Consider the following 13,884-nt stretch of genomic DNA (forward strand, 5'->3'; position numbering starts at 1 on the left):
AGTGAGGAAGCACTAAAAAGCTATCGGGAAAAAAATAAAATATGTAAAAATCAGATAAAAGCAGCAAAATTGGAGACAGAAAGACTCATTGCCAAAGAGAGTAAAACAAACCCCAAAATGTTCTTTAACTATATAAATAGTAAAAAGGTTAACAATGAAAGCGTTGGCCCCTTAAAAAGTAATGAGGGAGAAGTTATAGACGGGGATCAGGAAAAAACTAATCTATTAAATATATTCTTCTCTGCTGTATTCACAGAGGAAAATGAAATGCCAGGTAATATACAGCAGGATGAGATAAATGCCCCAGTACATGTCGCCTGTCTAACCCAGGAAGAAGTGCAGTGCCGCCTAAAAAAAAATCAAAATAGACAAATCACCAGGTCCAGATGGCATTCACCCCCGCGTTCTAAGGGAGTTAAGTAATGTAATAGACAGACCCCTATTTCTAATATTCAAGGACTCTATAGTGACAGGGTCTGTTCCCCAGGACTGGCGCATAGCAAATGTTGTGCCAATATTCAAAAAGGGGACAAAAAGTGACCCGAGGAATTATAGGCCTGTTAGTTTAACTTCTGTTGTGTGTAAACTGTTTGAGGGTTTCCTAAGAGATGCTATTTTGGAGTATCTCAATGAAAATAAGTGTATGACTCCATATCAGCATGGGTTTACAAGGGATCGGTCCTGTCAAACTAACCTGATCAGCTTTTATGAGGAGGTGAGCTCAAGACTGGATCGGGGTGAATCGCTGGATGTCGTATATCTTGATTTTTCCAAAGCATTTGATACGGTGCCACATAAAAGGCTGGTACATAAAATGAGAATGCTTGGGCTGGGGGAGAATGTGTGTATGTGGGTAAGTAACTGGCTCAGTGATAGGAAACAGAGGGTGGTTATTAATGGTACATACTCTGAGTGGGTGACTGTTGCTAGTGGGGTACCACAGGGGTCAGTTTTGGGTCCTATTCTTTTTAATATATTTATTAATGACCTTGTAGAGGGATTGCATAGTAAAGTATCAATCTTTGCAGACGATACTAAGCTCTGTAACGTGGTTAACACAATAGAGGACAGCGCACGATTACAAATGGATCTGCATAGGTTGGAGGCTTGGGCTGGGATGTGGCAGATGAGGTTCAACACAGATAAATGTAAGGTTATGCACATGGGGAAGAAAAATCCAGGCTGGGAATATGTATTAAATGGGAAAACACTGGGGACGACTGACATGGAAAAGGACTTAGGAGTTTTAGTTAACAGTAAATTTACCTGTAGCGACCAGTGTCAGGCAGCTGCTGCTAAGGCAAATAAAATCATGGGGTGCATCAAAAGGGGCATAGATGCCCACGACAAGGAAATAATTCTACCCCTGTACAAGTCACTAGTCAGACCACACATGGAATACTGTGTACAGTACTGGGCACCAGTGTACAAGAAAGATATAGTGGAGCTGGAGAGGGTTCAAAGACGGGCAACCAGAGTAATAAGGGGAATGGGAGGACTACAGTACCCAGAAAGATTATCAGAATTGGGGTTATTTAGTTTGGAAAAAAGACGGCTTAGGGGGGACTTAATAACTATGTATAAATATATAAGGGGACAGTACAGAGATCACTCCCAGGACCTATTTATACCCAGGACTGTATCTATAACAAGGGGACATCCTCTACGGCTGGAGGAAAGAAGGTTTCTACACCAGCACAGACGGGGGTTCTTTACAGTAAGAGCGGTGAGATTATGGAACTCTCTGCCAGAGGAAGTGGTGATGGTAAACTCAATAAAAGAGTTCAAAAGGAGCCTGGACGTGTTTCTTGAAAGCAATAATATTACAAGTTATGGATATTAGATTAATAGGGACAGAACGTTGATCCAGGGATTTATTCTGATTGCCATATTTGGAGTCGGGAAGGAATTTTCCCCCTGGTATGGGGCAATTGGCATCTGCTTCATAAGGGTTTTTTGCCTTCCTCTGGATCAACACAGTAGGGACACAATATGTATATAGGTTGAACTTGATGGACTTTGGTCTTTTTTCAACCTTATGAACTATGTTACTATGTTACTATGTTACTTTATAAATCTGAAAGGATAAAGGGACTCAGCTAAGCATTCCAAGACTTAACATGGGGAATACAGTTTACCTTTCTTTTCACAATACAGCTAAAAAGATGCATATGTCCAACTGGAACACTGTTATTAGCCCAACTTGTTGAAAACAAAAAACTAAAACTGAAAGCCGGATCATGAATGCGATAGCGTCCCTACAATTTAAGTTATGTCAGGCTTTAATTGGCAGTGTCTCTGCAAAATGGGGAAAAATGGTGAAAAAACCAAACAATAAAAAAAAAAAAATATATGGCTACTTAAAAGAGAACAAAAAAATGAACAATAAAATCTTACAATTACTTTTTCTCCATTAAACCAAAGCTTTATTGTGCTGATAAACTGAATTTTATTTGTTCCTTAGTTTAATTAGATCTTTTTCCAACTTGCATTAAAATTTCTTTACTATATCAGCACTCACAATATCCCAAAACATCCTAAACAGAAAACGATATTTAATTCAACATCTGCTATGTTTCGTTAATATCATTTTAGATGTACTAATTGCATAAATTTGTAGCAGAAATGGAAAAAAAAAAAAATTGGTGTAAACAAATGAAATATATAGGGGTTAAATAACAAAAGCAGATTGAACCTGTACAAACAACCTGTACAACCATGAATTATTTACATTTTAGTTTGGAACAGTATTATCAATGTGTGTTGGATACATAGCATAGTCAAAAGGCAAAGTCTTTTAAAGAACGACTCTACTGACGGGTATATATATATATATATATATATATATATATATATATATATATATATATATATATATATCCTGGGAGCATTTTATATATTCTATCTTTACCTTGGATGACACATTCGCCTCTTCCTCAAATAATAGGTAAACAAAATGGAATATCTTACCCTGTTTGTTGTTTAAGTGATAAAGAAAAGACACCGAAAGCAACTTTATCTTGATGAATAGGAATAGAACTGTATGGTCACTCAGGGAAAATTGCCACTCAGGAAAAATTATGCCTCCCAGTTCATGGACAAGAAATGATACACAGGGGAGCTGTTTGGTTGAATGAACTGGAGGTGACCCTGGGTGCTGGGCATTCAAATTTCACAGACTTTCTTTCTATTCTCTGGCTTTTGCTCTCTTAAATCTCAAGTAAATGAATACTTTTGCAGGTGGCAGAGGCTGCATCAAAAACAGTTGGTCCTAATGTCTCAATTGGGAGGTGACCTTGGTCAAGAAGAATGTGTCATCTAGACAAACATGACCCGAGGAGATCATGTATTATGTACATTATGATTATTATATACAGAGGTGTTCCATGTGTGGATCTATATTATGGCTTAGATTATTGAGGGAGAAGCTAAGTATTCAGGCAGAAAACATGCTAGCCTCAAAGAAAAAAAATACTGATACTAGTTACAAATCTAATATCATTCTCCAACAATGTAACCGTGAAAGCAGGACTGGTGTTATAATCATTACTGCTAACTGAACTGTGGATAATTTAATATGCTTGTATTTCTCCTAATTTATAACACCAGAAAAGCTTGGTTTTCAAAGTTTAGCTCATTTCACAAAATATTAAATCACTGTTGTTTTTGTCATCCAACAGGAACACGGTGAGATTTAAAAATGGCTCTGACGGTTTGGGGCAAGCGTCCAAAAAAATTATGTGCAGCCACAGACTACACTCCCCCTGTTTTTTTGAGTCGAGCATGGGCAAAGAGGCTACATGGAAGGAATCACAGTATTCCTGATGGTCAGTCCATGCCTGACATTCAAAATGTGGATGGGCAGATTCTAATAACTGCAATTGATGGATCCATCATAAAATGATATGTTTAAGACATGTCTCAATACATTAAATTCTAACAAAAGAATAAAACCTCCTGGTTGTTTAGTTTTAAATGTTGTATTCTGGGTGGAAGCAACACACTGTAAAAATGGATTTTGTGCTAGAAATTGCAGATAACCCACAGCTGTCTCTACAGTGAATATGAGGCCCCACTGGCTCTGTAGAGGTTTGAAACGTACAAGAATAAGGTCTACTACAGAGTACAGTGAACAACTATTCATATTCCAACAGCAAAAAATGGATCTCTAGAGCATTGAATATGCTGGTTCATTCATCATAACATGGACAAGATACCTAGAGAGTATACCATGTTCCAACAGTGTACAGAAGTACAAAGCAGTAGACGTAGAGCCAGCTTATATACTAAACACACTAAATTCATCAATAATTCTGAAATCATGGCAACAGCTATTCATCAAGGACATGATAGAATATATCAGAGATTAATGTGTACTATAAATATTATATTTTCAAACCAAGAAAAACAGCATTATACCTTTTTATGACATATCAACAGTGGATCAATATCAACAGACCATCAAGGATGAATATTAAATATGTCTTCCACCAATTTAATAAAGATCAAAACGCACTCAGATGGTGTGATGTCTTTGGAAATTTGCACATTTATTACAAAACAAACATTATATCATCATGGCAATGTATATATCTGTGGAAGTGCAATTACAATAAACTATTTGTATTCATATTTGACAGATGGTAACTTGCACTATGTATTAGTTTGATGGGGTCGCCAAGATTGTTTACAAATCCGATGAAGGTAATTCCAGGTTTATTATGAGGAATAACCTTATAACAAGGTTTGTTGTAGGCCAGTTGTGAACCACTGCTCTCATGTAAGAGGCCAGTAAAACAAATGTAAAGTAAACTATGAAGTCAGCAAAATTGGTGTTGCAGTTGTAGAAATAACGGAAGAGTCTTGTAAAAATATTGATAAACAACAAGACAGCATGGTCTTGCGCTGCAATTATATTTTGTAAACTTTCTCTTGTGTTGTTTTCAAAAGGAAATACAGAGTATGGTGTTCATTCAACTACTGTATAGGATAACAAATAAGATTTTGTCATATACATTTATGTCTTTAACTAATACTACCATATTTCACATATATAACTTGGTAAGTGGAAAACAAACTAATTTTTTGCCAAATATGAATGGGATATTAAATTCAAGTTTAATATGGGGTAGTTTTTTAGAACCAAATTTCAAACATGAACTGTGTGGTCAAAAATGTACATGGAAGTTGTGACCTATCTGATCTTTTAATCCATAAGAGCCGTACAATATCAAAAGTCCGCAAATTTCAATGACGTGTGGTAGAGCTCAATATTGAACTGGAGGAGTGAAGGGAGTCATGCAAGATCTAACGTTTACTGTGTGTTGAATTCTTGTTTAATTAAACCTGTTGAAATCTTAAATGATATAAGTTAAAAATGATAATCTTTCAGGTAAGTCATTTTTATGGTAGAAGTTTTTCTTAGCAACAATAACCCATCAATCTGAAATTTGAGGATGACTAATGCATGAGGTGTCCTACTGAGGTTAATTCCCCAAAAATTAATTTGTGCTTGCGCCCGTAAAACTTATATTTATTCTTAAGATCAGTTTCAAAAGATGTGTTTTATTAAAATAACAGCAGCAATCTTCAGCTATTGAGTTCATACGGTTTTTTTTTTACAAAAAAAAGCACAATAAAGATGAAGCTCAGTTTCTAAAGACACAGAGCACTCATGAAGTGATGTGTGATAAGCATGAAATCATGGATGAACAGTGCTGATAAATACACTTTATATTAAACAAAATACATGTATTAATTTTAGAGAGAAAAATATCATAGCCATATATATATCAACAAAGTTATTGTACTCCAGAAGTATACCAGCAACAAACCTCAAGTATGGAAACGGCTGGAAGAAGGAGATAAAGAATATGCCTGGGTAATTTATCTCTCTTTTATTCCCCAAGTACTGTTCCCTGATGGGTGATTTTATTGTTCTCACAGATTACTCTACAGCCAGCATGGATCATGTATTTTAGAAACTAGCTAATTTATTTTAGTATAAAAATAGAAAAGGAAAATATTTACAGAGGCAGCACAAATTGGATTTGTTAAGTGTGTGTGTATGTGTAATGGCTAAAAATAAAAACTATCTATTCTCTATTTCAAAAATATTGGATTATTCTTATATTTTTTTTTCCTTATCACAGCAAGGGGTGGCTAGATTTATGTTTACTAACCTTATGAAAAAAATGTTCAAATGTGTATCATCCATATGTGTGTATTTTTGACCGTAGGGGAAAATTTTATGATATTATAATTAGATATTTTTACCCGAGATATTCTGAAACAATTATTCTTCTGTATTACCGAAATTTATTTAAAAAAAAAAAAATCACATTAAAAAAGGACGTATGGTCAACAATATGATTCTTTGTACAAATAACTGTATTCTAACACTGCAGAAAGCATACACAACTAGGATGAAATATGTTCCCACAATATGTTAAGCCATCCAGAGATGCCTGTACTAGTAATAAAATTCACCTTCACATAGTAAGTACTAAGTCTCAGTATGCAACAAAGTTTTTTTTTAAAAAGCATGCATGGATGCTATTGGTGTTAGACTGTGAAATACCAGGTGATAACTCAGACATGGCTTTACTTTTAGCAGAAAGAAAGCTATGAGACAGGTTTTTGCCAACTATCTGAAATTTCCTGACAGCCATCAAAATTGCAGCAGGAGCCTTAGTTTGTGATCACTTGTAGTCGTGGATTCAAGTTGTCACTGAGCAGGAAAAATTACTCAGGTGAAGGGTTGAGCTCAGTTAGAGACAGACAAGATTATCATGGATCAAAAAAAGAAAGTCAAATGCCCATACTTGGATGTTGACGTTTTAGATAAACTGAATAGTGCAGACAAGCCCATGGATGGAGATGGATCATAATATAAGAGATGCAAGAGATGGATTATAAATCCATAGAATGAGAAAATAAAAAGATAAGAGGCATTTTCTGTTTATAAATGAGGAAAGAAATTAAATGCAATAGATGTGGGTAGAAATTAGCTTTTAATTAAGTGAGGGGAAAGGTAGGAAAGACGAAGGGAGAAACAATAGGCATACGATAAAAATATTTTGGGTGCGGCTGTAGATGTGATTTATCTGGACTTTGCTAAGGCATTTGATACAGTCCCACATAAAAGGATACTCTACAAATTAACAGAAAATAGGCTTAGGGGCGAATGTCTGTATTTGGATTGGAAAACGGTTAAAAGATAGAATACAGAGCGTTGTTGTGAATGGATGTTTCTCAGACTGTACGCAGGTATTACGTTGAGTGCCTGAAGGGTCTGTCCTTGGTCCTCTTCTTTTTCATTTATTCATAAATGATCTCCCAAGCTGCATTGAGAGCCATGTCACAGTTTTTATGCTGATGACACAAAATTAGGCCGGGTAATTCAGACTAATTTGGTTGTTTCTTATTTGCAGGAGGATTTAGACAGAGTTGGGGACTGGGCGTACAAGTGGCAGATGAGGTTCAACATAGATAAATGCAAAGTTATGCATTATGGTAAAAATAATAAAAATGCAACCTATACTATAAATGGAATATCCTTGGGGAAAACTACCAATAAGAAGGATTTAGGAATAATGGTAGACAATAGACTTGACAACAGTGCGCAATGCCAGCAAGCAGCTGCAAGGGCCAATAAGGTATTGATCCAAGGAGAAATCTGATTGCCTTTTGGAGTCAAAAAGGATTTTCTTCCCCTGATAACAGAATTAAAAGTAGCTTAACTAGGGTTTTTTTTTGCCTTCTTTTGGATCAAGAGTAGGAAGGTTGGGTAGAAGGGTTGAACTTGATGGACTTAGTCAAAAATAGTGACTGCTATAGGGTAGAATTACTACCAGGAAAAATGAAGTGAAAACACTTGCATTTTTACTATCAATTGCTTATTTTGTAGATTTACTACTGCCAAACACGACCATGAAAAAAATCACAGAACAGCATTATATTGTACAAAGTACATAGCAGGCCATCCCCATAGAAAGGCTCTAATAAAAGGCTGCCATGGTCAAATGCTACTACGAGCCTAAAGGTTTTGGCATCAAAGTGTTAATATTAGACTTGTGTGCAATTACCATAATCGATTCAATTTTCCATGACTCTAATAAGTACGAAGTAGTAAACATTTTTGGCATTTTCCATGACTCCAATAAAATGTAACAAGTGGTAATTAACTACTGAAGGAGATTCAAGAAATTCCAGAGGAGGCTCTAAGTGACTAAGATAAGGAGATGAAGGGTAAATGAGCCAAAACAGATAAACAAATGAAAGAATAATTAACAAATGTTCAAAGGCTTCATGTTTGTTTTTGTTTGTTTTGTTGGGGGCCAATCTTTTCAGAGATTCGTATGGATGCATGAATTGGGAAAAAATTATTCAAACTAAAGTCTATACAAATTTGAACATATAGTTCATAGTTCATATGACTAGGGATATAAAAGACAGACACAAGGGAATATAAAAGAAGTGGGACGTGTTGATACATTGGGTTGTATAGACATTAAGCATCTGGGTTTTTTGCAAATAAGCATGGGCTGGAAGTTATTTGCCATAGACAAAAAGGCCACCAAATGCAAGTTAAATTATAATTACATGGCGGGCTGCCTGAGAGTTTGCAGAGGGTTCTCAAATATAAATATTTTTTTGGGGAGTTTTCATAATTTAAAGAGTTTCAGTAACAGCTTTACCTGTTGTATGACGATATATACAAAACAATGTTTCAAACATATTACAGGTAGTTACTATGCAAAATATATAACAATTAAGAATCAGATTCTCTGTATTTATGTATCACTAATTATGTTTTTTAAGCTTTAGGCATAGTGTACATTCGGCTTCATTTGGGATATTCTGAGATATCAAAGGAAATTGAGGCAGTCAACACAAGCAGCCCTGGAGTTCAATGTCTTTGCCACCAACAGGGCCTTTCAGGACATGGAGTTTGTGATCAATTTCCTTATATTCCTTCTTCAATGAACCATGCAATCTAAGAGTACTAAGCAGAGAGTGCTTCTGGCTTGCTCAAGGCCCTTTCTGTCCACACACAGCAGGGAAATGGAGAACTTCCCTGTGACCCCATTGCATTGTTAAAAAAGCTAGAGGAGAAAAGGCTGCAGGTGGCATACAGTTAAACTGACCGTGAACCGGGGCTGCAACAAGCTGCCAAAACGTTTGATTCACAAAAACAGTTCAAGTGAAGAAGTCCACTCCAAATGTTAAATATGTACAGGCAACAGTGTCTGTGAACTACATTATACTTTGGCAACATGATTAATCGTTATTTGGGCATGGATTTGATTTTTTTAGTTTAATATTGACGTGCCAAGGCTGGCTATGGGGATATTACACAAACAGGAGATAACTGTGTTTCTTGTTGTCCAACACTCTGCATCCCCATTAACAAATAGTCAGCAGATTCAGTATGGTAGCTGAGATATATGGCATAAGGTGGCAGAACTAAGATAGCAAATAATTTCCTTTCTAATGTTCTCCCCTTCTTTTACAAGGCCTGCAAGGGGATCCATTAAGAAGCAACAGAACAGGGACAATGGAAGAAATAGATTAATGAGAAAAAGGAAAATCTAGTGACATGCAGTTCATAAAGTACATTGAACTAAAAATGTATATGATAGCTGCACGGTCCCTTTACATTTTCATGTGGTCCATTTTGCATACACATGTTCAGACCCTAAGCAAAGCCCCCCATCCGGTTCACATGCGTGTAAAGTCTTGGATTTCAATGGGGGGCACACTTCTGCCACCGATTGGCTGCTTCATGCAATAAAAATATATATTACCCAGACTTCGAAATGTTTGAAATTTATGTGGATATACAGAATGTTACAAAAAGCTTTAACTTAAGACATATTTTTTAATGCGGCAGCCACAATTAAATACCAAGAGGCAATCTTTAAAATGCATTAAGCTTTAAGGGCAATTTTTGTAACGTAGTATGGCTTAATGTGCATAGTAACAGTAAACCTGACAGAAAACAGGTTCTTATTATATACTGCATAACCCATGTAAGTATTCATGGTTTTATATTTGTGGTCAGTGGATTATGTTTGTTGTTACATGTCGCTGAAAGAAACATGGCTTATGGTCAAGTATGGGGCTCGATTAATTGTTACTTGAAAATGGCACATGGTAATAAGTGCAGAAATAAAAAATGGTTATGCGAGCATTTGGAGAAAATTATGACCGCAACACTATGGAGATATTAACTGCTAAGCTTTCCAGAGGATAGTATAAACATGGTAATTTATGCACTAATGTGTCTAACTTCACCGAGCCCTGCTTACTTGGTAAAATTATAAAAGCAACAAAACATTACTGAAAGAAAGGGGGTTATTGATTTTGTAATAATTCCTATGCATTAAGCAAAGAAATCCACTTTTTATTTAGGTCATTAATTATGTACTGTAAGTAAAAGGAAATGGAAATGGCATGTAACAAAGAAATAAATCCTAGCTTGAGCACCCACTTTAGGTAAAACGCTTTCGCCATTTATCAAAGACGGTTATGCGTACGACTCGACTGTTATATGTAAAAACATATATTTTTAAACTTGATGCTCCGTCAGAAATTACTTAACTAGTATTCACACAATCCTCGGTAAGACTGTAATTCAACAGATGAAACCATAAAACTAAATAGAATATATATTTTTTAAAACAATTACGGGAAAATGCGCTTTTTTGGTACACAGAAAAAACAAAAAGTTTCAAAATTTCGTTGTAAATATATTCCAGTTATTTTGTTATTTGTATCCCAAGGAAGCAAGCAGGATTAGAAATTGCGCCATCAAGCCCAAAGACAGATGTGTGCTTGTAAACGTGTTTTAGGAACAAAATGCAGGTTATGAAAAGTGCATTGTTTTATTAAAAAAAAAGTAAAAACTATGAACACTGTTTAATATTGGTAACAAGTCAGTTTTACACTTTGCCTCTAAATGTCTCAGTTTTATAACCTTAATAATATAGAACTTGTTATATCATGCAATGACGTTATGAAGTCTTTATAGAGACTGAGCTTTTTCTACATTGGATTTTTTTCATCCAATGTAAATTTTCACTATTAGTCTCTAAACATCGAAATCTATTAATAATACAGAACAAAGGGTAAAATGAAACAGTAAGTATGGCTCACTGCGAGTCCCCTTTAGATAATGACCCAAAAGCACACACTTATTACAGTAACTCAAGGAAACTCTAAGATGGATAAAAAAAAAATACTAACTGAGCACTTAAGACTTTCAAAAAAAAATTTTTAAACAGTCTAATCCATCATTTTGTTCTGTCAGTTTGTTGAAACTGTAAATCCTTTATTAGTGTAGTTTTTTTCCCCAAACAAATAGCATCCTTTTTTTAATCAGCTATGGAAAGCAAATGCAGTAGTCTTTATTTACAAAAGGGATTAGATTACTCTCTGAAGTAATCCATGATGAACATGATAATCTTTGTATTGATTAGAAGATCTCTGGCAATGTACAATTTATTCTCAACTTAATTTGTATGTAGAAGGCATAAATAAATATACTTTCTTTCCTTCCGTATACGGTGCTTAAGTGTGGAGATGACCTTGAGTATCAGAGGGTGACGTATAAATGTGCACCTCTGAATAGGATCTTCATTTGTTCAAGTCAGGAACTTTCACTTTAGTAACAAAACAACAAAACCCTGAGCACAGCACAAGTTCCAAAGAGACATACCGGTGTATTGTGAGAGACATTAAATTTTAAGAATTTAATTTTCATACCACTGCCAAGAGGAATTAATCTCAAATTAAATCACGGATGTTATTTGTTTTCCTATAGATACACAACCTTTTCCATAAAGACCCCTTCTCATGTAGCTAGACAAACTCAGGTGAGGTTAAGAGTGACAGTGAACAAGCGTCAAAGCACTTTGGATGCAGGCCACCAAGTTAAACATATAACTTCTCATCAAAATCCAATTTATGTCATAATCCTCACACCAATACTCTTCTTTTAACCAACAATAAACAAGTGCACGCTTAACTAGACCTGGAAGGAAATATCCACCCATATAAAAAAAACAGGGGAAATCGGGACTAAACCCATTGAGAATTCTAGCAAATACATGTTTCACATGTTTCATCCACAATGTCATCCAGGGCCATTATCTAGCCTTCAAAATATTCAGTATATCAATTTTAGACTTGACTTACCTCATCTAAGTCTTTTATGTACACTGGTTTTTCTTCAAAACCAATAGGCATTGGGTCAGATGGTGGGATTTTTACTTCTTCATACATTTTGTTGTTATCTCTTTGAATACCTTCTGGTAGAAGAAGCTGCAAAGTGAAATAATAGATGGTAAAATATTAAGATAGTTTTGTGGGTGTATTTTTTTTTTCAACAAAAACCATGTTCTTTAGATAATAATGTTATATTCAAATGAACTTAGTGTAGGGTAGGAATAGACCAGCTGCCTGAAACTTGCTGATGCTTAGTACAGTAGAGGTCTACATATCCTCTAACCATCTTATGTACATACTATGGGACGAGGAGTTGTCTTGTGATAATCAAGATGATCTTGCTTCATCCATATTCAATCTGGTATTCTGTAGTTTGTGTAAATAGCAAGCTACCTCAAAAATGCAGTTTATAAAAAAGTTTTGGAAGTATTTTCAACAAAGTGATAGAAAGAGGAAATGAAGAAGCGATTTCTGCCTCAACAACATATAAAGAGTACAGGACCTCCTTGCATGATCTCTGAAATATGTCTTGCTAAATGGCTAAGGGTTACATTCATTAAAATCTGAAAAGTCTTTCCATTTTGTCCTGTTCAAATCTGTAGCATTTGTATATTTCAAATAGGCTATTTTCAAGATTGCTAACAGATGTCGTCTGGGCTGAAAAGCAGACAAAAAAAAACAACTAAATAAGACATCTGATTTTAAAACTGAATCAGTTTCAATAAAAACGTCAATCATTTCTAAATATCACAAATAAATGTAAATTCTTAACTAAAATCAAAGCACTACCATGTTTTGCTTTAATGGTTTCAACTAGGGTTAGCACATTTAAAATGTGAACATGCAATCCTGCTTACCATCAATTTCCATCTAACACACCTTACTGTGGAATCACAGTTAATAATGAACGGAATCAGTAAAAATCCAAATTACAAGTACATTGTCAACATTTTACAAATGAGCAGGCAATATTCTAGATCCATGGATTCTGCTGTCAAACATACCTTAGCACCTCCAATAAATGCAGAAGTTTTCATTGCTTCAGCACGGGAATCATAAACATGTGGATATTGAATTCTTTCCCATGTGTCTCTTTCCCTTGACAGAATAGGCATTGTTCGAGCACTTGAAAGAGCTTGTTCTCTATAAACGTCAGAGAAAATAATGTCAGAAAATTAAGAAAATTGGGACTTCTGGTCTAGCGTACTTTCCAAAGATGTATTTAGAAACCTGGGCAATTTGAAGGAGAGTTGAACCACGTTTTGCATTATGAAGGGACAACCCCAGTGACATTCATTCACACTCTCTCTCAAGCTCTCTAATTGTTTTCTTATCATCTTTGTGGACCACTTAAGCTGCATCTTCTTCCGTGTCTTCATCTATCTTTTTATCTTCATCATTCTCTAACCTCTTCTATCTTCAATTTGCTATCTTCTATTTGCATCTCTACAGACATAACCGGACGGGAACTTCCACCGAAATGACGTCACTTATGGTGATGTACACTCCCCGATGCTCCAATCTGGGACATGATGACACTGAAAGCGGTGTCATTTTGCCCTCACTTGAGCTCATATGGCAATATGGCAGTGCTCACGGTGACATGCTCGAGGTGACGTCCTCACCCAAGTTCAGCCATTTGGGTGGAACTTA

The 13,884-nt window shown here is 35.5% G+C and overlaps 1 protein-coding gene across 1 annotated transcript in view; it reads right to left on the reverse strand.

Moving 5' to 3' along the window:
- Positions 1–13,884, reverse strand: part of LOC149284584 (activating signal cointegrator 1 complex subunit 3-like) — a 126,618-nt gene that overhangs the window by 77,274 nt on the left and 35,460 nt on the right. Inside the window, exons 6-7 of the mRNA XM_089496453.1 lie at positions 13,236–13,374; positions 12,202–12,327 (exon numbers count right to left, since the gene is read on the reverse strand). Coding sequence (XP_089352579.1) covers positions 12,202–12,327; positions 13,236–13,374 — 265 coding nt within the window. The remainder of the gene's footprint in view (positions 1–12,201; positions 12,328–13,235; positions 13,375–13,884) is intronic.

Source organism: Sceloporus occidentalis, unplaced genomic scaffold, assembly GCF_023333645.1.
Source record: "Sceloporus occidentalis isolate IW3139 unplaced genomic scaffold, rSceOcc1.0.p SCAF_90, whole genome shotgun sequence".
NCBI lineage: Eukaryota > Metazoa > Chordata > Lepidosauria > Squamata > Phrynosomatidae > Sceloporus > Sceloporus occidentalis.